At 33.3% G+C, this 24,028-nt stretch overlaps 3 protein-coding genes across 4 annotated transcripts in view; 1 reads left to right on the top strand and 2 right to left on the bottom strand.

Moving 5' to 3' along the window:
* Positions 1 to 4,476: 4,476 nt before the first annotated feature.
* On the top strand, positions 4,477 to 14,164 carry LOC119837827 (acyl-CoA desaturase-like). Its single transcript, XM_038363600.1, has 6 exons — positions 4,477 to 4,569; positions 8,687 to 8,936; positions 10,420 to 10,550; positions 12,460 to 12,665; positions 13,155 to 13,337; positions 13,657 to 14,164. The coding sequence occupies exons 2-6, from the start codon at positions 8,690 to 8,692 to the stop codon at positions 13,901 to 13,903; spliced, it is 1,014 nt and encodes a 337-aa protein (XP_038219528.1). The 5' UTR covers positions 4,477 to 4,569; positions 8,687 to 8,689; the 3' UTR covers positions 13,904 to 14,164.
* A 104-nt stretch (positions 14,165 to 14,268) lies between these two features.
* On the bottom strand, positions 14,269 to 19,644 carry LOC119837790 (cytochrome P450 4C1-like). Of its 2 annotated transcripts, none has more exons than XM_038363546.1 (11): positions 19,535 to 19,644; positions 18,803 to 18,976; positions 18,285 to 18,374; positions 17,760 to 17,870; positions 17,200 to 17,385; positions 16,655 to 16,851; positions 16,377 to 16,443; positions 15,990 to 16,182; positions 15,667 to 15,818; positions 15,170 to 15,349; positions 14,269 to 14,539 (listed from the first exon to the last, which is right to left on the bottom strand). In XM_038363546.1, exons 2-11 carry the CDS (start codon positions 18,942 to 18,944, stop codon positions 14,385 to 14,387), a joined length of 1,473 nt encoding a protein of 490 aa, XP_038219474.1. In that variant the 5' UTR covers positions 18,945 to 18,976; positions 19,535 to 19,644; the 3' UTR covers positions 14,269 to 14,384. The 2 variants fall into 2 exon arrangements, with proteins under 2 accessions (XP_038219474.1, XP_038219475.1); XM_038363547.1 differs by lacking the exon at positions 19,535 to 19,644 and adding an exon at positions 19,341 to 19,467.
* A 1,892-nt stretch (positions 19,645 to 21,536) lies between these two features.
* Positions 21,537 to 24,028, bottom strand: part of LOC119838029 (MICOS complex subunit Mic60-like) — a 13,561-nt gene continuing 11,069 nt past the window's right edge. The window contains exons 15-17 of the mRNA XM_038363842.1: positions 23,345 to 23,446; positions 23,014 to 23,102; positions 21,537 to 21,785 (exon numbers count right to left, since the gene is read on the bottom strand). Coding sequence (XP_038219770.1) covers positions 21,608 to 21,785; positions 23,014 to 23,102; positions 23,345 to 23,446 — 369 coding nt within the window. The 3' untranslated portion in view covers positions 21,537 to 21,607. The remainder of the gene's footprint in view (positions 21,786 to 23,013; positions 23,103 to 23,344; positions 23,447 to 24,028) is intronic.

Genomic DNA, 24,028 nt, shown 5'->3' with positions numbered 1-24,028 from the left:
TTTACCTGATTTTAAGCGATCACATATTTAATACATATTTAATCGTAGTAAAATGTGTAGCCTGTGTGGAAGCGATGCCAAAGAAGAACAAAGAAAAAAAGGGAAAATAGTATGGTATAATATATAATATAAATAATTTTTCTTACCACCCTAAACATCCCATAAGCGCGGGGTAGTTTTGCCCCGTCCTTACCGACCTCCTCTCCTTTTGCTATGTGCCCTCGAACGCTGTAACAATCACGGATCATTTGTATCCTATATCTAGATACTACCTAACTATCTACTAACTAACTAAAAACTAAATACTATCCGCGGCTGTTTTTTGTAATGTATGTCCAATAAACTATTCCACCATAATATAAATGTGAAATTTGAAATGCGTTAAGACGGGTAATTAAATCATTTTGAAATATAAATAAATTTTAACAAAGACTTCGAAAATCGCCCCTAAGAAAAGTTTCTTGGAACATTTGTAAGTTTCAAATGTTACTGTTATTGTCTTAAGGCTTTAACATTTTTTTAATTTTATCGCGAAAATCTGTGTTGGAATAATTTGACTATCGTTTTCTGTCAGGCGAAAAAAAATTTTTTTTTATTCCTGTTCCCAGTATATATTACCACTATTTAATGAACTGATTTTATGCTACTTCCTATTGTTATCTGAATGGTCAATATTAATATTTGTAAATTTATAAAGCGACGTTCCCAAAAACAAAGGTCTTCAATTCAACTGCATATTTTACTCGATGATAACTTATGAGTTTTCAACCGATTGGTTTCTTTGTTTGTCCCTATTGAGAATCTGGGACATATAATAAAAATGTATCATACTTTGTTGAGAAAATAATTATTAATATTACCTACTAGCGGTCCGCCCCAGTTTCATACGTGGCACATTTTTCTCTTCTTGAGAACCTTCTATTGTCCTAACTATAACTACTAGTATAGTATTATATTATCTGTGCTATAATGTAAAAAACAAATAGTTTTAAAAAACATACACATTAGCCAGATTGACAAATTGCATTGCGTCGTCAGCACTTATATGTATGTCCTTCGATTTATGGCATTGCGGACCCATGACACTTTTCTGAAAAAAAAATTAACAATCGTATCCACAAAATAAATGACGGAAAGTGAAACTCTATAGAAATAGTTTCAGCGCTTTTCATGATATTTTGTATTTATTTGATAGTCTTGTCAAAGTGTTTTAAAGTAAAATTCATTCGAAGGTTCATTGGCACGATGAAATAAATAAAGTCGACTTTTTTTTTGGTAATCAAATTATTGCGGGCAGGTATAAAGGCAATGGGAAATGAGAGCTACGTGAAAATTAAAAAAAAACCTCGACCTCATTTGTGTTAGCCAACACGAAGTTGAACTTTATTATATATTACATTGTGTATAGTTTACTATTTAGGTCTTTTCATTCGATGCCCTTATTGAGGGAAATTATTAAATCCGAATTTTGTAGCGGTCGCCATTTCTGACCGCGTATCGTCAAACACAGTCGAAACCACTACAAGGAAACTGGCTTCCAAACGAAAAAATCCGCATCGAAATCAGTCCATTGGTATGGGAGCTACGATACACACACACACATAGACAGACAGACGTCAAAATTTTCCATCAATTCAATCTTTCTTGCGCCGGGGGTTAAGTAAGTAGGTCGGTCCTGTTTTAGCCCGGGGCATTGCTGATAGAGCATAATATAAATGCTAGCTTAGCTTTACATATATTAAGGCAATGTCGTCAAAAAATGTCCTCGTAGTTGGCAGTAGTGTTCAAAGTTTATTGTAAAACCAGATCAATATATTTCATATCAATAATCAAACTCTGCTCAATGCGCGTAGGCAGAGTTTTCCCTCGGACAATTTTTGACTGTAACTGTGAGTAATTTTTTATTCTATGGCAATGAACAAAAAGAAAAAACATACTGGGTTATAGTACATGCACATGACATGTGTCCCCTCTTCGCAATGCTCTGTTTTTGGACAATAATCATCGAGGATCTTACTTCTGTCTGTATGTAAATCACGAACTAGTGCTCCCCTGGATAGCGCCACGCAAAATATTAAACATAATTCTACCGTCTGAAATGCGTTATAGTTAGATATTAATTTGTGCTATGATCTGCTATGATGATATGTCTCACTTTGGTATGAGATATGTTGAACATGATATTGGAAATAAAAATAACTTATTTTTGAAATTTTCTTAGGGCCTTTACAAATTCACTGATACATTTAACCCTTTTTGACATAATAAATTGACACACATTTAAACTGGCAGATGCGTAACAGAATGTATCCAGAAGTTTTGAAACTATTCATTAACCTTAACTAGCTGTTCGCCCCGGCTTTGTCTGTGGTACATAAATAGCCCGTGTCACTTGAAAACGTTATAAACATACATAAATACCAAAGTTTCCTCTTTATAATATTAGTATATCTTGTCCCTTTAATAACGTTTCGTTTAATAACGAATTATTTGTTCAAAAATATAAGGTATATCCTATATATTTTTGATTATATATATATTTTTGAACAAATAATTCGTTGCCATTTCACTGTTCTATTTTAAAATCAATCATTTGCTAGAAATATATACCTAATTAAAATAAACTAGTCAAGCATTTACTGAATTATTTTAACTAAATAGATAATTTTTAAAGCCTTTTTACCCAGTTAAATATTTTGTCAAAACAGTTGTGCAGTAAACAAAGGAATTTACTTACATCTCGTTGCATATATATATTAAAGATGTATATATAACTTACTAGCTGCGTCCCGCGGTTTCACCCGCATAAATCCGTATCCCGTAGGAATATCGGGATAAAAGTTGTCTACATGTTATTCCAGTTGTCCACCTGTCTACGTACCAAATTTCATTGCAATCGGTTCAGTAGTTTTTGCGTGAAAAAGCAACAAACACACATCCTTACAAACTTTCGCATTTATAATATTAGTAGGATAGGTAAGGACAAATTGTATCATACTAATTTAACTTACACATCCCAACCTCCAATCCATTGAATTATACTTTCCACTTCAATAATTAAATTACTTAAATAAACATATGCAGCACATTTCACGTTAATTATGAATGGTTGTTAAGAAAGGCAGTGTGATTGTTTATACGATAGGTGCACAGCTTGTTTGTAACTGATAAGAATGTTTTGGCTTTCTTTCTACTGTAGTTTAGTTTAGTTCTAGCTTTTCATGACTGTTATTTTAATAACTGCTTTTACAAAGAACTGAACCATCTTTACGATTTTCCGCCTCTTTTTTTGACCGCCTCTTTGGTACAGTGGTTAACGCGTGAGCGTAGAACCAAGGGGTCCTGGGTTCGATTCCCGGTGGGGACGCACAAAAAAAAAGTCTCGGTCTGGCAGGACACAGAAGACTGATCACCTACTTGTCCATAAAAAAAAATTGATCTGTGAAACATATGTATATCATCTGCCCCATACCCCAGTAGGGGACACGGGACTTCACTTTTATCTTTACGATTTTCAGAACTAGACTAAACCAGCAACCCAGCAAAACAGCAGGCATCAGCTTTCAAAAAAAAAGGATGGCCTCCGATGCCTTCGTCGTTTATGAGTGGATTATGGAAGGGTTATATTCAAAGGGTGGTCTCATGGTAAGAAAATGACGTCACGTGTAATGGCATCCCGAAAAAAATATTTAAAACGATGTTGTTTTTTTTTACAAATTCAAGTTGTGATATTCAAATTTAGATTTTTTTGTATGTTAGAATGGGAAATATAAAATAATCAGTCTACCAGATTAATGTTTGATATACACCAAACTAATAACGCCTAGTTATTAAAATAACTTTGTTCATTATCCACATTGAACTACAATGCAACCTTAATATAACGTACCTCAATATAACGATTTCCTCGATTTAACAAATTCTTCGTAATCCCCTTGAATTGTCCATAAGAGTCAATGTAAAATATCCCTTTACATTACGAACTTTTTTTGCGAACAACCTCTTTATAACGAATTTATTATTAACGAATTTCTTATTAACCTTTATATAAAGTGTAACCAATGTAATGATTCTTAATCTCATAGTATGTGATTGTTTTACCTCTTTATAACGAATTTTAGACCAACCTAACCTCAACATAACGAACCTCAGTTCAAAGAATTACTTGATATAACGAATATTTATTTGTTCCCTACCGATTTGTTATATCGAGGTTGCACTGTAGTAGGTATTTATAAAATATTTATAGTTTAGTGTTTATTGCCATGTTATCATATGAATTTAATTCATCCTCCTTCTCCAACAATGCATTTCATCAATCTAAATTCTAAACGGGGATCGATCCTAGGGCTTGCGCTAATCCTTTTCACAACCATTGCACCACAAGGTAATTCGAATTAACATGCACATGTTATTTATTCATCTTATAAAATAATACGCACGTATTTCATACGCAGTGTCATCGGATTTTGCAAGAGAAAATCACGAGACTCAGTTACTTTGAGTTTATCGTTTGTGGCACGCGTTTGGTTAAGTGGACGATTATTACATATTTAACCCATATTGAGGGTATGTTATATTTACTATTATTTTAGAAATAAAAATAAATTTGCTTTTATGACGGAAGTGGCTTGGTATTTTTTATATTTGTGAAATTCTATGAAGATTTTAAATAATAAAAACCGTAACAAATATCTCAATTTCAAAGGGAAAAAGCATCATGAAAGCATTTAATAGTACAAGTTACAAGATCGAAAATATTTAGCAGTAGGTAACTTGAGTCGTTTAAATATTCTTATTTTTGAACTTGACAATAATATGAGATGGAAAACTTTATAAGAACATCTGAAAAATTAAGAACGCATTTATCACTAAATTCAGAAAATACAAGTATGCCCAAACTTAAATATTAAAATAAACAAACTAGATATCTAGCTAATTTTATAAATTGTAAATTATAATGTAATGAATTAGTAAAAAACTAAGTAATAAACAAATGTTTTTAAATTCTCACAAAACCACAGATAATATAAGTTACTACTATAATTTCCAGCCAGTGAATAGCGCCAAGTCTAAAAGAATAAAAATAGTTTTAAAAAACTAAAAAACACGCTTTTAAAGCACGTCAAACTAAAAATTACAAAATAAAATATAGTTTAAATAAAATATAATAGTTTAAAAAAACTAAAAAACACGCTTTGACAAAAATCATATTTTGCAAATTGAAAACTGGATTAATTTTATCAAATTAGTGTATTGTCATCGGTCCTCAATAAATCTACAAAGTTTGAACGAAATCTGGCCGTTTAAAGTGGGTCAAAATCGCGCCCAAAGAAGTCGGTTACAAACAAACAAACAAACAAACAAACAAACAAACAAACAAACAAACAAACAAACATACAGGTGAAGCTAATAAAAAGCGTGTAAAAAGGATGAATAAAATACAATATTATTTTCAGTTAAAAAATGATATAATAATATTGGAAAGCAGACTTCGCATTGGAATCTAATAATTACAGTAGGTTATAAAAAATCGAATATATTCGTATTCAATTTTATATTGTGTTATTCCAATGTTGCAGGCAGATGTACAATTAATGTATACGTTATGTTATCTGTGTTTGGCGGGAAAATTATAAGGACAAAGGTGTTTTTGTCGCTATTGATTATTTTTCGGAATACTTAACTTAAATTATTATTTTATACTAAAACTCATAATAAATGTATTTATTATTATTTTTATTAAAAAATTTATAGACTTTTTAACATTTAATTTTCATCTTAGAGCTTTATACCATTGTTGTTTTATAACGAAAAACTTAAAAAATATTTTCATATTGTTTGTTATTTACAAAACGAATGTACAAAATATTTAAAAATAAGCATTTTATTATATTTGCAATGCAATTCTTGTCTCATTAGCATATTATGTAGTCTACCTGTTATAAATAATTATTAGAGTTTATATTGATTACTTACACAGATTTATTATTATGTTTATGGGAAACAAAATAGCCTCTTACTGAGAATTATTGTATTCTTCTATTGGTGAAACATTTTCGAAATGGTTTCAGCAATTATCGAGATTACCTCCTGCAAGCCAATAAACGCACTAATTTGTTTTCTATATTATGTCAGTGTAGTTTAATGTATTTTTTTTAAATTTAATATTGATAAAAATACAGCTGCGCCCTGCGTTTTTACCCGCGTAAGTCCGTATCCCGTAGGAATATCGGGATAAAAAGTTGCCTGTATATTATTCCAGTTGATCAGCTGTCTACGTACCAAATTTCATTGCAAACGTTTGAGTAATTATTGTGTAATATTAGTAGGATAGGATGTATGTTATAATCGCCCCATACAAAAACAAAATTACCTATACTTCTATACTAATACAGGTAAAACTAATGAGTTTGTGACGATGCATGTTGTAGGGGGTAATCTCTTGGTTTAGAGAACCGATTTTAATTTTTTTTCAACCAAAAAAGGCACGTTGTTTGTGACTGTCATAGGCTATTCATTTATTTTTCCAGTCCTTTCCTTTAATCCTCTCGACAATTCTTTCTTAATCCCTTCCCAATTTAAAGTCGGCAATCCATTTATAGAGGGCGTAAGGTCTGCAATAGACCTTATGCCTCTCAAAATTTTCATGGGCGGTGGTAGCGCTTACTATCAGGCGTCCCACCAGCTCCATTGCCGACTGTGAGATAAAAAAATAGATCGCATCCCCACTTTCCATCAGGTGGGATTGTGTTCAAAGGTCTACTTATTGTAAATAAAAAAAAAAACTGAATTGTACAAGCACTTGCAAAAGCATGCAAACTTACAAATTTTACAATCTCAACTGTTTAAAGGCAACTTTCTTACTGCTACTCAGTAAGGTTTAATTAGTTTGCAGCTGTAGTGTAAATAACGAAAGGACGTTAGAAAGAAGCAAATATTGTGCGAGCAACATTTTTAAAACTATTAAAAAAATAACAATACAATTATTTATGATAATTTCCGACTTTTTTATGTCACAATCGGCAATGAAGCTGGTGGGTCGGCTGACGGTAAGCGCTACCATCGCCCATGAATCTTTGGAGAGGCGTAAGGCGTAAATTAATGAATCAAATAATAGTAAAGAAGATAAAAGGAATGATAATCTCGTTAATATAATTTCTCTGTGTACATATTTACGTTTTAACGTCTCACCACAGATTATCACTACTGGATTTCAAACAACCAATATTATAATTGCAGAAAAATATAGCTATATGAGTCACAGTTAGCTATTAGTTTAGACGTTAGAATAATATATTCTAGTTGACACAAAATGTATGCTTCTTGCGATTTTGTTTAAGCAATGTTCAATGTGCGAAACTAATTTACAAATGTGTCAACTCTTTTTTTGTATGTCACCTAATGTTATTTTTCACAGTATTGTACTGTTTTAATTACATTTTAAACCGACGTCTCGAATAACGAAGGATGTTCTTAAAACAGTTACTTTTTTGCTTGGTAACTAACTGTGTTAATTTTCAATCGGTTCACACGATTATTTTTTTGTTTGATAGACAATGTTATGATCTAGTCCTGTTTTAGAAAATAGAGTGGTACATCCCTCCCTCACTGACCTTTTTTTGCAGTCAATAATAGATAATGGATAACATATCATAGAATAAAATATAAATAATTGAATATACCAAAATTCATGTTGATTTAGAGATATATTTATCATATAACATCTTTCGTAATGTACACGTAGACCATATTTAAGTTAATAATAAAAATTAAAATACATTGTAAGCATACCAATAGATCGATCAAGACAGTCCTCTTTCGAAACATAACTAAAGGTCGATCTTGGAAATTCAATTGTGTACTGACACTTGTAATTTGGCTAGAAATTACATTAAAAGGTCATCATAGATCAATTCTGTTTCATCATTGCTGTAAATTAACAGATACATGTACTCGCTTCTAAAGAAATTATTGAATGATGCAAAATTAGCATAATTTTTGGTGTGAGTAACACCATGAATAAGAGATCGACCTTCGATAGGTTTCAACATATATTATATATGATGTGCTTTTAAAATCACGTGCATACAATTGTTAATATTAGTACAGGTTCCACTGCATTCAGTGGATTATCTTCTATCAGGTCTGAATCAGTTAAAAGCTGTTTTGTTTCACAAATTGTCTATGGAAACACAATTTATCACGAAGTTCGGCTAATCTCTCTATGGTCCAGGCTTTCCGTCCTATTCCATCATATAGGCAGTTCCCGTTCACGATAAAAGCTATCCTATGCCCTTTGGAGAATCTCAAATTATCTTTTTGCAAAATTCAAATTCAAAGAGTAGTTTTGTAGAGCACCAACCAAACAACCTCTTCATCTTTATACATCAGTAAAAGTAAAGACTGTAGCTAGCTTTTAACCGCACAGCGCAATTACTGTATAGTCCATCCACATACCACTGTTGGGTTCAATGCCATAACTGGCCTACTCATTTCTCATGTCACACAACTTTTTGATTTTTGACACGTCGGTTTCCCAACGATGCTTTCGGCAAGACCATAATGATGTAAAGATAAATAAAAGCCAATTTAATTATTACAACATTCGAGTCCATTATTCATCGACTAGATTTAACACACCGCACAATAGAACCTTATTATTTATAATCAAATTTAATTACAGGCAATGGCGACTCGGACTACAACTATACAACAGCAATGGGATGTGAAAGAGAACTATTATGACCAAGTACTACCAAAAGAATCCGATATGTTACAGCCAATCAGGAAGATGGAAAGACGCGTTGGTTTCGTCACGCCGATAATATGGTCTGGTGCAATAATCATAAGCTTATTCCATATCATTGTGATATCATATTTCGCGTACTTTTTGTACAGCGGGAGACGATGTCTTCGAAGCACGTTTGTAATACGTAAGTGATTGGTATTTATAGTGAATAACTGATTTTGTATGAAACGATTTAACTTATTTTGGTTTTTTATATAAAGCATTGGTTTGATTGGTGTTTGAATGATTGTGTCAAAGCTGATTATAGATTAGCAAATTGTCCCATTTGTATAGGAAATAGATACTGAAATTACATTTACATTTCGTATATTATACATACATTGAAGCGAGGTTTCTCTGTTCGGAAATAAGATATACTAAGCAATTACGTTTTATTTCACTTAACGCAATTTATAGATATCAATTGTATTATAAACCTAAAAAATGAGAGAGGAAATGGTATTTAAAGTAAAAAATATACAAATTGCGTTGCGCGGTTTCATCCCACGACGAAACCTTTAGATAGCTCATGCGTTATTGTGATACATAAGGTACATCGCAAAATTCATCAAAATGCGTTCAGTGGTTTCCATTTGAAAGAGTAACAAGCATCTAATCTATAAATCCATTAAGTAGGTACACTACCATTTACAAAAACACCGGAATATGCAAAACAATCAATTGATAAACGCCACTTGCGTGTGAAATATGGCGATATCTTGATGAAGCATAGAATGATAATGTTGACACTGCAAAACGTGACCAATACAAGTATCATCACGTGTACCTACGTGTTTAACGAAATTTGTAGTATAAACATCGTTTGAGTCGTGATGTCGCTAGTCATGTAGGCTTTTATATTAATAGGTTAGATTGGTGCTCTATTTTTATTGGGTTAAAAAAAAACGTAAATGCTTTATAGCTATAACAGCTATAGTTATGCTTGTATTGTTTGTTTATATGGTAAATAGGATTTGTTTAATTAATCTATACTAATTTTATAAAGCTGAAGAGTTTGTTTGTTTGATCGCGCTAATCTCAGGAACTATAGGATTTGAAAAAAATTTTTCAGTGTACCACGAGCGAAGCCGAGGCGAACTGCTAGTATCTAATATATTGAGCAAATTTTTAAAAGTCGACTGTATAAATAATCTTTTTTAAAACTACACTTACATGAATTTGCGATGTAAATGTATGAAAAATACAAAAAATGCGATTAGGACACGTGACTCAAACCAGCTTCTTCGACATACCTGGGCGCCTTACAACTCGGCCACCATGATCCCATGAATACCTATGACTTTTCATCACGCACAATAGCTTATTTTGCTTAATTAGCTACAATTATCTATACACTACACTACTACAGTAGCTTCAGCATATGTTAATATGCTTATATATTTGTATGCCTCTTTTTGATCCACTTTAAACATAGTAAACGAATTACATAAACAGATTTAATTCAAACTTTGTGTACTTATTAAATATCAGTAATATTAAAAAAAATAACATGAGTATATCTAATCACCCTTAACAGGATCGCTAGGAATAAATAATTAAAGTGTGTTCTTAGTTTTTTTTACTATGTTTATTATTAACTTTTATTTTATCTGTGGTTTATCTTTCAGAATGTATATTTGGCATTATGGCGGGCCTAGGTGTCACAGCTGGCGCCCATAGACTTTGGACTCATAAGTCTTATAAAGTGAAAAAGCCTGTGAAGATATTGTTGCTAATGTTTTACGCAACTGCTGGCCAGGTAAGCATGCATTACTATAAGGGACATTATAAAGCGAAATTGGAGATTTAGAGGGAGGAGGAGGGGTTCCCATGTAGTTCCATGTAATAAAGGTACCATGAAGTAGTACTTCCAGTGTGGAAAAAACAGAGTATATAAGTCGCTCAGAGCAATTTCTTTCCCACACTGGATTTAGTAATGTTTTAAGACGTAACGGGAATCTCCCAGTACGGATTTAAAAAAAAAAATTAAGAAAAATTCCGTTATTACATAGATGAACTTTTACGCTAATGTTTACAATTTCACGTCGTCGAATGAAAATCGTCTATATTAAACTATTTTATTTCGAAATCTTTTTAATTTATATAAGACATTAGAAATTATAATATTAGAATAGAAAGTTTAAATATATTTCTATCGAAAATAGATTTATGCTGGTTTTAAACTTTCAGTTTTTTAGCGTACAAATATTTGTAAAAAATTAAAGAATATACAAAATCGTTTTGAGGCGGGATTCGAACCCGCGTCCTTTCGCTGAACCGTGGAAGCGAGTGACCTCTGCCACCATTGATTGGGATCATTCATGGCAAAGGTCACGCGCCTCAGCAAAAAAACTTGCTTTACGCCTTTGTTTACTTTTAATTTCAATTGTTGAAAAAAAAAAGAAATTAGAAAGTAAATAATTTGACATTGTCTAATTTATATTATTCTGAGGGGAGGGACTTACGAGGCCTGTGTTCCAGCAGTGGGAACATCGGCTGATTGTGATGATTTTATATTTAAAACCGTTATTAATTAGATACCTAATAATATGATAACAATATTGGAATATTAAATGTCAATAATATCATCAATAACAGCCCTTATATGTTCCCACTGCTGGGACACAGGCCTCCTGTGAGGGTTCAGGTCAATAATATAGAACTATGATATTACAAGAATATCGTATGTAACACCTTCTACGTGTGAATTAACGCAAAGAGAAATTCTTAGTGTTTGACAATGTACTATTTGATGTCAAGGTTATTTCGAGAATATTTTTGTGATGATTTGTTGGGAAACATGTGTGTTTAATACGGAACTTTGACGTGATTTATTCGTGATATTAATCATTTATGAGGACGGATAAATTATATTGTTCTTAGTGTTTCATGTTGCGATAATAACGTGTTTTATTTAATAATATCTTGATTTGTACGTTTTATGTTGAAAACCGTTTTTAAAGCAATTGGTGCTAGACTATAAGCATTTAGCCTTATTTTTGCATTTGCACATGTATTATATTAATTTTGAAGGAAAGAAAGAAATATTTATTTATCAGGGACAGCACAACACACCAATGAAATAAATTATACAAATAAAAAACAAACAAATAGATGATTATATAGATATAAAATTACACAACAGATATGAGGTGTGACATGTTATGTATTTTTATTGTATTGTTGAAATAATTGCTATCCTAAATAATAAATAATAATAATCTGTTGAAAAACCATTGATCAACTAACACAATTAAGTATTATTCTTTTTAAATGCAATATTCGTGAGGTTATTTAATTTTTTTGTTAATTGTTATAAAGTGTACCTTCTTTTTTTTCAACTCCTTATGGCAATTCAGTATTTTCTTCAGTAGATCCAGCGTATTTGAAATTTCTTCTTTTTCTTCATCCGTAGATAGTTACCTCCAGGGTCAAATTTCCATAAACGTTTTCAAAGTTTGTAATCCGCACGTTTTCTTCGATAACACCTAATAATAAAATGCTGAAGATTTGTTTGTTTGTGTGTTTGAACGGTCTTATTTAAGGGACATGCCTAGTTAACATAATATGTATGTGTTTCCTGATTGAAAATGGCTGCATAATGTATATTTACCCCGGGCGAAAGCGGGGTGTAACGCTTATATAGTATACAAGTAATTTATTCTCAGAATAACCTTTACAACTGGGTCCGCGATCACCGCCTACACCACAAGAAGTCTGAGACATCTGCTGATCCCCACGATGCCAACCGAGGGTTCTTCTTTTCACACGTGGGCTGGCTGATGATGAAGAAGCACCCGCATGTTAGGACTGAGGGTTCTAAGATAGATATGAGTGATATAACAAGTGATCCTATGTTGGTGTTTTTCAATCGGTAAGTTTTTAACATACATGTACTAACTTCACCTGTATGTTTGTATGTGACCTACTCTTTTAGACACGATTTAATTCACACTTTGTACACTATCAAACATATAACAAACAACATCGATAAAGATGAAGCTAATAAAAGCGTGTCAAATAAACAAAGTATAATAACACTAGCTGCACCCCGCGGTTTCATTCGCGTAAGTCTGTATCCCGTAGGAATATCGGGATAAAAAGTTGCCTATGTGTTATTCCAGTTGTCCAGCTATCTACGTACCAAATTTCATTGCAATCGGTTCAGTAGTTTTTGCGGGAAAGAGTAAGAAACATCAATACATACATACTTAATCGTACATCCATCCACACTTATAAACCTTCGCGTTTATAATATAAGTAGAATTTTTCAGGGACTGATGATTGAGGGATTTCTCAACTCCTCTTGAATGTTATATGAACAACTTCTGTCTGACCGACGATGCCTCTTGATTCCTTTCAGATACTTCAACATCCTCAAATTCCTGTTCTGCTTCCTGATACCGATAATTGTGCCAGTTTATTTGTTTGGGGAAGAGTTATACGTATCCGTGCTGTCTAGTTTTGTGCGGTACATTATATCATTGAATGCGACTTGGTCTGTGAATAGCTTCGCACATATGCATGGGTTGAAGCCTTATGATAAGTACGTATTGTTTATTGGTGCTTAAGTTTAATAATATTAATGGATAGAACTCTTTAGTTTATGGCGAATGACGTAGGAATTCGAAAATTAAGGAAAAAAGTAACTGCGGATTACAATCTTGTGGAATGATAAAACTTTCTCTTATTTTTACAACCACTGCTTTTGTATACATTAGTTTTTAATTTCTACTGCATTTAGTCATTTACTTAAGTATGAACAAAATAAATCATACAATAATCTTCGATATTATCTTGCATATATCATGTCTCAAATGAATACTTAAAGAATCATTAACCTAACATTAATCTGTAATTTTCAGGGATATAATGCCTTCAGAAAACAACCTGGTGTCTATATTTGCACTTGGAGAAGGCTGGCATAATTACCACCACACGTTCCCCTGGGATTACAAAGCCGCTGAGTTGCCATATTTCATCAATTTGACCACCCTCTTCCTTGACTTATTAGCTTTTACTGGCTTGGTATACGATATGAAACAAGCCTCGCCATCTTTAATAAAGGCTGTTGCTGAAAAAAACGGAGATGACAGTCGAAAACTTGATTAGACATGAATTATCTTTGTGATGTTACAAATTAATTTAATTACGTTTATGAATCTGATGTTAAAATTTTTGTCATGTAAGAGAGAATGGCTGTTGAAGAGTAATTTTAATAAATATCTGGATGTTGTTTGTAGATATGAGCTTCTATTTAACTAATACATCATTGGATATATGGCAAAAGTTATATATTGTATTTGTGATATGCTTTAAAATGGATTATCTTTAAATATAAATAATTTTTATTTTTAAATAGGAAAATACGTACTTTCTAGGTTTGTAATGTTATATTTATTTTGTATACGATTATTTTGTATGTTTTGGATGGTGACGTATGGAGCAATAAAGAAATAAAAACAAAATTTATCTTGTTACCATTTATTTACATTTGTGTTCATCAAAATATTATTATTACAATTTACTTCTACATCTACCAAGTTCTACAGTGTTCTATATTTGAAATTAAATTTTGAAGAGATTCTATTTGTTAACTTCTTCTCTCGATACTTATATAGTGGCCTTCTTCAGGTTTTAGCATGACGTCAATTTTCAGTACCAATTTAGTATGATCTCCTTGAACCTTGTAGTGACGCATGACGTGGGCAAGCGATGTCTTCATCGACATGTATGCGTAAGATTTACCTGTAAATTTGTTATATTTACGTGCAAACATACTAAAATCTCAGATAAATTGATGAGGTTACGCTATATTTATATAAGTCTACATTAGTGTTTTTCTATTCGTTTCATGAGTGGGAAAGTATCTCTGGGAAAGTATTTAACGATTATATTAACGATTTTGACGATTTTTTTAGGATAAGAGATAAAAACATAAATATCAAAACTAGTAGCGAGTAAAATAAGGGTGCAAATATATATGGGGAATAGCTGTTACTATCTCGCGATAAAATAAAATACAATAAATAATGTGAATGAACCACAAGTTAAGCCCGGGGCGGACCGCTAGTAAAATGTAAAACAACGATGTAAATATAGCTTACAACAAGCACTTTTATTTATAACGCAAATAAGATATTAAATCCTACTAATATTATAAATGCAAAGTTTGTAAGGATGTGTGTGTGTGTTTGTTACTCTTTCACACAGAAACTACTGAACCGATTGCAATGACATTTGGTACGTAAACAGCTGGACACCTGGAATAACATATAGGCAACTTTATCAACAACAACTTTATCCCCATATTCCTACGGGATACGGACCTACGCGGGTGAAACTGCGGGGCGTAGCTAGTGTATAATAAACACGAACCTATACAAATTCTCCTTCCCATATTAAACGCGGCAAACGCAGTGGGGCAGTCGGGCAAGGTCAGTGGGTTGAGCCATCTCTCTGGCTTGAACTCTTCAGCATCTGGACCCCACATTGGATGCCTGTGGATTCCGTGGACGAACATGAAGCAGGTCCGGCCTTTGGATAGAGTGCAGTGCTCTGAAAATATAGATTTTTATTTGGAATTATATTCATAAGACGTGTGGTTATTTACCCATCTTGGGTGATTTCAAAAAATTATTTCAATTAAGAATAGTCCTTAAATGACTTTAACATATTTCATTCCATGTCAAACTCATTAAGGACAAACTAAATACATCGAGAGGAAAGAAAGAAGATTAGTTACTTAAGAAGAATTGTTGAGATGAGTTAAGTATTTTTAACACTTGCTAGTGAAAAAAAAAAATATTTTGAGTAAATACGCTATTCTGACTCAGGCGAATAGAAATAGAATTTAATGTACCGATTTTACTTACTTAATTTAATATCTCGATCAAGTATTCTAGCCGTCACAGGGACGATAGGGAATATCCTCATGCTCTCCTTCAACACTGCTTCTAAGTACACCAACTGTGAGAGATCCTGCTTTGTGACGTCACGATCGTCGCTGCCAAAGACTACGCGTAATCTGAAAAAGTTGTTTTACTCTATCTATGGGTGGTCCTACTCTACAGTCTATTCATAATTCATCCAATATCAAAGAAATTGCTAACTATAACACATTAATAACATTACAAAGATTATTATAATGTGTATCTTAGGTTATTTGGTCCAATGTTATCCAAACTGCTATACTAACTCTTCATATATCTTCTCCTGAACATGTGGATGAGATCCTATCAGCACCAGAGTGAACATAAGAACGCTAGCTGATGTATCATGACCGCCAACTATCATCGTGTCTACGTGCTCCTGTATCTCGCGGTCGTTAAACGCGCCCTTTTCCACTGATAACTCTAGCAGGAGATCCATGAATGGCTTGAATTTTGTACCTGAAATAAGAGCTGGATTAGGTAATCAGCCTGGAATAGCCTGTTCTTTAATAATTGTTCAGAAATTTGGATACAATGTAAGATTTAATTAATTATTTAAGAGTGAGAGAGAAACATTTGTGGTTTATGAAAACTATAGCTGACCCCTGATTGGTTACAATTAAAGTGATTTATACTATTATCAATTTAAATACCTGTTTTATCTTCTTTGTAACCAGATTCCAAACTTTTCAAGTAATCAGCTTTCCGTTTTTGAAGTACCTGAAATTAAAAATAGTGAGTACGGATAAGAATAGTAAGGTATTTACAATTTATATTTTAGGAAAATCTCCGATGCCCGTCATCTGTAATTTGGTATGACAGCAACAATTTCAATTTGTTTAATGCATGTTTAATGTATTTTGGGCATACAAAAGTATGTTTTTTTAATTTAAATCTTAATATATACGAAAGTAAGTATGAAATTACTCACTGTATAAGACATGTTATGTAGAATCTTGAGCAGATTGTCCTGTTTTCTCCGCAAGCCCGAAAGGCTGTATATAAAATGATTGTGGAGCCAAAACTTCTGGAATCTCTCCACGAAGACGTTAAATATCTGCTCTGTCGCTTGCACGTATTGGCTGTTGAGAACACTTTTCTCGGTGAAGTCTATCCCTAAAGCTGTCACTGGAATGTTCAACTTGATAAATCTTGAGTTTCCTCTAGCGGACTTAAATAAAACTGAGGATGATAATATTTCTGCTTTTTTTAATCATTTATACCTATAAATTTTTATAGTATTTGCTTATAATGATATACTTTTTGCTAAGAACATATTTTTATAGTGAGGAATTATTAGATAGTTATTCTTGAATCAAAGGGTCACAACAATTTATGCGTTGAATAATATGAACCTCTCTTTGAAACATTTTGGTTTCGATACTACTGGATTTGCACGAAAAACACGAGGAATTTTAATTGAGATTCTGTTAATTTAAAAAGTACTACGTTCTTAAAAGTAAATAGTATACGTACAACAAATGGTCTCCAAAGCATTGTGACGCGTATACACCCAATGATCAAACGGTCCCTTGCCAACTTCTTTGGACAATTCCTGGACAAGTCTTCGAGACTGACTGTTGAAAACGCCGAGAAATCCGTCCAACACAATCGAACTGAACGCTGGGTTCAATAGACGGCGATGGTGCTTCCATATTGATACTGGAGTAAGGATTAAAACAGAATAAAATCAACTACGAAATGAAAATTTACACAATCGAAACAATATTGTATTACAGGCAAAGTAAGTTTACTATTAAAAAACAGGCTAAGACACCAAAAATAGGAATTTTTAAAGGAATGTCCGAAATTAAATCGATGCAATTTAATATATTTTTGTAGTACTTAGTTTCATCTAAATTTAACAGAAATGTTACTTCAATGCAATAGAGCAGCTACGTCCAGCAGTGGACATACAAAGACTGAGAAGAAGAAGAAGAATAAGAATAGAGTAACAAGAAACGGGACAATATTTTAAAGTGATGATTGCCCCTGATTGCTCACATGCTACATGATTATGCTTGATTTTTACTTACACTTGCCAGTCACCAACCCTTCTCCGAGCCAAGGCTTAGCAAATTCGTAAAAAGTATCCTTTTGTAAGCAAGAGTTCGCTACCGTTAATGCATCATCTGGATCGCAAACGACTAGAACGTCAAAACAGATTATTAAATTCTCAATTCCTTTTAGACAAAACTAAAATCATCATTTAGATTTATATTGAAAATTTTATTTTAAATCGAATATCTGATAGATGGATCTAAGATATTATAAAGACAAAGAGGTTTTTAGACGTTCCCAGGAATTTAAAATTAAAAATTATTTTTATTTTGGATAGTCTACTAAAAGAGGAAGGCTATGGCTGTATGGGAATATACCTATATAACATTACGCTATAATTTTTGCAGGTAAAACGGGGCTTTAAAATTAATATTTGTCTATTGTGTGCGACTAAACCAATTAAAAAATGTGAGATTTGAGATATTCTCAAGATATTCTTAGTCAAATTCACTTAGAATTAATAAAAAAGAAAGAGAAATAGGTCGTGAACGATGGCTCACTATAAATAGTACGTGGCCCAATAGTTGCAGACAGCACCCCTCCAAGCCGCAAACACTCATAGGAAAGCTCTTTCACCGTGGTCCATAATTCTAAAACATAAATTTGCATTGTATGTTCATTATGTAAATAACACAATATTGTTCATATAATTGTTATATTTCAGTGGTGTTTAAAAACTTTTTATAATTAACGTGCAGAAAACAATAAGCTTAGCTTCACAAACTTTTTCCCAAAAGTAGTGTGTAAAATTTCCAATTGATCCATACTATGAAATAATGTGTATGCATTGTTTTTATTATTAACATCAATTGTATTATATTTGAGACTCTCTCAGGAGAGTATGTTCATAGAAATAATTTTCAAATGAGTGTATCGCATAGTGTTAATAAGTATATAAGTGTTAGTAAGTACGCATGGATGTGTGTACGTGCGTGTACGCACGTGCGTGTATATAGACTCGCGTACATATGTGTGTTAAGAGGTAATCCGAAAATGTATCAAGCTCAATGCTACTCACGAATACTATCTCCAACTAGTAAATGGGCATGACCAACTAGAGGCAACCCTCCGGGTATGGCTGGGGGCTCGTTGTAATTCCTCCTTACCCTGGACCACGCCCATAGACCACAGACTATAATAATCAGTATTACCGCCAACATATTTACACGACATGGATTTATGTAACTGTATCCTGTCAGGGAAAGAAAAATTCATAATATAAAGTATGTTATAGCTTTTTAATTGAGACTTTCCTTAATGTCATAGCGGCCAACTGGGCTGGTGGTTTGCCTGATGGAAACCTTTTATTTTTACTATTACCCAGCGTTGGTCCGTAGTTTAATCTACCTGTATGCCACAATTCCTCAGAATCAAAATCGACACAGCTGTTTTGAAGTGACCGTTACGAATAAATATAAACAAACAATATCAGATTTGCAATATAATATTGCAGTATGAAATCGTGATTGAAAGGTTTTTGGACAAAACACCCATGTACCGTTTTAATTTTAAAAGTTAATTTTACTGACTATGAAGAATAATGGACGCTATAAAATCTATTGAAAAAGTCTTAAGTTATCAGAAATCTTTTTAAATGTCCAATTGAGGTAAAAGGAAACAGTAAGAGCGCTCGCGATTTTCTTCTTCCTCACTGACACTTTCACAACTTCCAAAATATTCCCCATTTACTACCTACAGACAAAAAGAATCCCAGTAATCTTTAATCACATCACAACACAAACTATATTACCTTTATAATTTAAGGATAGAGTACACAACGTTATTGTTAAAAATGCACAGGATTTGTGATTTCCTGTATTAGCCTTTATATCGTGTAAGTTCTGTTTCCGTTGGCCCAAAGGTTTCGCATAGACTGGCTGTTGTAACACGCTGTCTAACAAACGAATAAAATATGAGTGTAGAAATAGGTACTTTAATAACTAGCTGTTAGTCCCGACTTCACTCGAGAAGACCACAGACACAAAAAATGCATGTGCAATCCTGAAAAGTGTAGTTTTTGGTGCGTAAAAGAATACCTACGATCGGATCGGTATTTCCGAATATTAATGGACCCAAACACGCAAATTAAACAAAACTTTACCGCTTCGTCATACAAGTATAAACTAGCCTATTGCCCCGACACCATGTCCCCAGGTATAATAAAATATATAAACACTGAGTATTATTAAACCTGTGACTACACACAATTTATTGTTACCACTCAAGATCTGAATGCAAATTTTTGCATGCAGAATGGAACGTGAAGTTGCGCAGAGGCATTTCACATTCGCTTTTTTGATCGATTTATCTCAGGTAGATTAATCATCTCTATGCGGCTCCCGACACCTTTGGATTTGTCTCTTTCACCAGGTATTCAGAACCCCTCTGTTCTCTCACGCATTTCTCACGCCAAGCTTGAATATCGATGTTTACGTGAATACATATTATGTGAAACGTCCAACAAACAGCCCTTACGCCACAATCTATTGATTTCGTTAAGCAAATCGATCCAATATTTGCGTCAATATGACCACATTTCCGTTGGCCACGGCCACGCGTGTAGGCCATTTTTAATTTGCTCTAATTGAATAAATTTACTAGATTTATAGTATTAATAGGCCGTTAGGATCGAAGTCAAAAACAGCTACAATATTGTTAACTAATTAATTATGCATACTAATAAGCTAAAGAGTTTGATTGTTAGAGCGCACTAATATCAGGAACTACTGGTCCTATTTGAAAAATTCTTTCAGTGTTAGATAACCAATTTATTGAGGAAGGCTATAGGCTATATATGTACAACGAGCGAAGACGGGGCGGACCGCTAGTTTTATGTAAAGACAATATTTTAAAAGTAAATTTTATAATTCTTAATTTTCACATTACAATATGTTTTATCTCAATGTAAGGAGAAATTTCTACAAACAGAATATGTTGTATTAATTTAATAAGTCATTATGATTCAGCTTTGATATCAGATCTCCGTTAGTGTTTACACTGTTAATATCCGACACGATTAAGTATTTCTATGAGCTTGTTATAGATATTAATTTTTGGAAAATGTGTACACTTTTTCCCCAAAATATTTTTTTCAAATAAAGTGCATACGTAATATAATACACACGCATTTTTGGTTAAGGACTAATTCTACAACTAGGTTACCAGTAGTAAAAAGGAAATAGTCATTTAATCCCTTATAATCTACCCATCAGATTATACTCGTATATTTATTTACCTACGCTCGAGCAAAACGTGCGAAGTTATTTCAGTGTAAACGTCATTACTTTTGTAATATTGATTTACAGTCGTAACATGCAACCGCAACCCGCTTAAATCCAATGCTTTTTATTTATTACAAAATATAGAAGCAGTTTAAGTCGTTCAATATCATATTTTGTAGTTTATTGTGATCAGTTTCAGAAACCGGCGTGAAATAATAGCATCCTATTGTGGGAGTCGGAGGCCCTTTCCTAGTCTTTTCCTTTATTCCTCTCGTCAATCCTTTCTTAATCCCTTCCCAATTTAAAGTCGGCTATCCATTTGTGGAGGCGCAAGGTCTGCAATTGACTTTTTGCATCTCCAAATGTTCATGGGTGGTGGTAGCACTTACCATGAGGCGATTCACCAGCGTCATTGCCGACTATGACATAAAAAAAATATTATCCTGGCTATTTACAGGGATGGTTTTTCTGACTTTGTTTGTCTATGTGGCTCCGTTAGTTCAGAAAAACAAATAAAACTAAAACAATCTCTTTACTTTTGAAATTTATTCCACACTAACAACAAATTTCAATATACATCGTCCACAATAATTTTCCACAATTTAAATGTACTGCAAGCCCAACGCCGCCGCGTGGGCCAACACTGCTTCGGCCGCTTGCCTCGTCTCCAGGTGGGAGCGTGCATCCTCAGTCCACGATGCAGCTGCAGCTCTGGACGCCCCCTCCAGAGAACTGACATAGCGTATTGCGGCTGCCAAGTTCCCGCGCTCCATCCAAAATCTAGACAGAAAAAGAATCTTTCAATCAGTTGCAAATTGGTGTCAGTCAACCGTGGAGTTCTCGAGGAACCTAAAAAACAATGTACAATTTATTGTAGAAAGATGGAACAACTCAATTATTATAAAGTTTTCAAAAAAATTTTTATTTACTGCTATATATCATTTTAAACTGGATTGAATTATTACTATTTATTTACTCGCCACACTGCAATAAATTGGTAATTGTTTATTTTCATAACACGTGAATCTGATACAAACCAAAGTAAATTGATAAGTAGTTTAAATATTAATAGAAAATTAAAATTTGGAGAAATCTTCACGCATAAAATAAACGGAAACGTAACAACAGCTGACTGGAAATGTTTAAAATCTTATTGGTTTCACCACTAGCTAAATTCCCGGATAGTTTGTTGAACGCTTTTGAAGTATATTTTCACAAACTATTCGTTATTGTAACTGCAAAGATTAGCTAAAAAGAACATATCCAGAAATTGTGAAATCGGCCATTAGTCACAAAATTACTAACGCGTGGTGCAGCCACGTGATATAGAAGTAACTAACCCGCCTGTCCATTGATGCGGAATGTAATTGTAATTACGGTTCGGTACATCGGAATATTTTTTTTCCTCGAGAGTTTTCTTTAAATATTGTGCATATATTCTTTAGAAATACATCTTAATAAGATACACTATTACATTGGCGGGACAAAAACATTTTTTTATGGCCGAGGTTGCTTTATTGTAATAAGAATGAATGAAAAATAATTGTAATAAGCTACCCTTACCCGTGATACTATTTATATTGAAGTGTGGTTATTTGCTTGTCTCTCTTTTACGTCGCAACGGAGCGGTGGTGTGAATATTGTATCTCAAAAGTCTAGAGCGGCTATGTAGTCTACTTTATGTCTATGAAAGGTACTTTAATTGTCTACGTGGACAAAGTCGGGGGCAATAACTGGTATAGCAAGTCCCGTGTCCACTAGTAGGGTATGGGTCAGATGATATACATCGGTTACACTGACCGATTTTCTTTATGGACAAGTAGGTGATCAGCCTTCTGTGTCCTGCCAGACCGAGACATTTTGTGCGTCCCCACCGGGAAACCCACCGGGAAACCAACTCAGGGTCGCTAGGTTCTACGCTTACGCGTTTACCACTGCACCAAGGACACGGTCAGAGGACAACATCTGGTACGAAATAATTCCATTAGGTATGAATATTTAGGCTTACCTTGCTCGTTGTAACAAATCGAACGTGTCCAAACCTTTGAAGGGCTCTTTCGGTGGATTGTCTATTTCCGCTTGTGGAATACCTGACATCTGTAGGTATTAAGAACCAGTTATAGGAGAGTAGTGGAGTAGTAGACTTTAGTTGTAGGACTTTTAGCGATTAATGACTCTTGGATTAAGAAAGTAAAAGGACGAAAAGTTTCCAAGGAATCCTGGGGGTCTAGGACTCTTCTTATTATATTAATGACTAGCAGTTCGCCCTGACTTTGCCCGTGGTGCATATATAGCCTATGTCACTCAGCGAAGTTATATAGTGCTATATATTCATGTACCTTCATAAACAACAGAGCAGATTGTATCCACGATAAGAAGTAAACTGGTAAGGGGGCTCCGTCATGCTCAACCAGAGCAACCTTTAACGCTACGCTTTCCATCTGAAATACAAATTAATATGGATATTGCTGTGCTTTTTAACTGAAGGTTAAGATGAAGAAGAAGGATTTATTTTAACACTTAACAGGCAAATTAATTCAAATGTTGCACACTATCAAGGTTCAGTGTCAATGCCACATTTTCATGAGTTTATCTTTGTATTCTGATTAGGAACGCCGGGATTAAATAATAAGGTAATTTACGTTCACTGTGTTTAAGTGCAGGTTAGATAATTTAATTTATTTTCTGTATCTGTTTCATTATGTGAAAAAATTAATTAGTAGTTATTAAACGATTTATAGGATGATCTTTTTTATGTGTTTATTAAGAAATTATACTGATACGATTGTATTAAGAATATCAATACATGAAATTACTGAACTGAACAATTTCATTGATTCCTTGTATTAGTAAATATACGACTGAAATATAATTATAAAATACTAGCTGCACCCGGAAAACGCTGTTCTGCATTACTCTTATCATTTACGGGTATGAAAAATAGATGTTGTAGAGCAAGAGCCCGTGAGGGCCAGACCTTAGTTAAAGTATAAAATCTAAAAGTTTCTCTGTGTATGCCCACT

The sequence above is a fragment of the Zerene cesonia genome, chromosome 29, assembly GCF_012273895.1.
Source record: "Zerene cesonia ecotype Mississippi chromosome 29, Zerene_cesonia_1.1, whole genome shotgun sequence".
In the NCBI taxonomy this organism is placed as follows: Eukaryota; Metazoa; Arthropoda; class Insecta; order Lepidoptera; family Pieridae; genus Zerene; species Zerene cesonia.
This window is presented reverse-complemented; position numbering and strand designations above follow the sequence as displayed.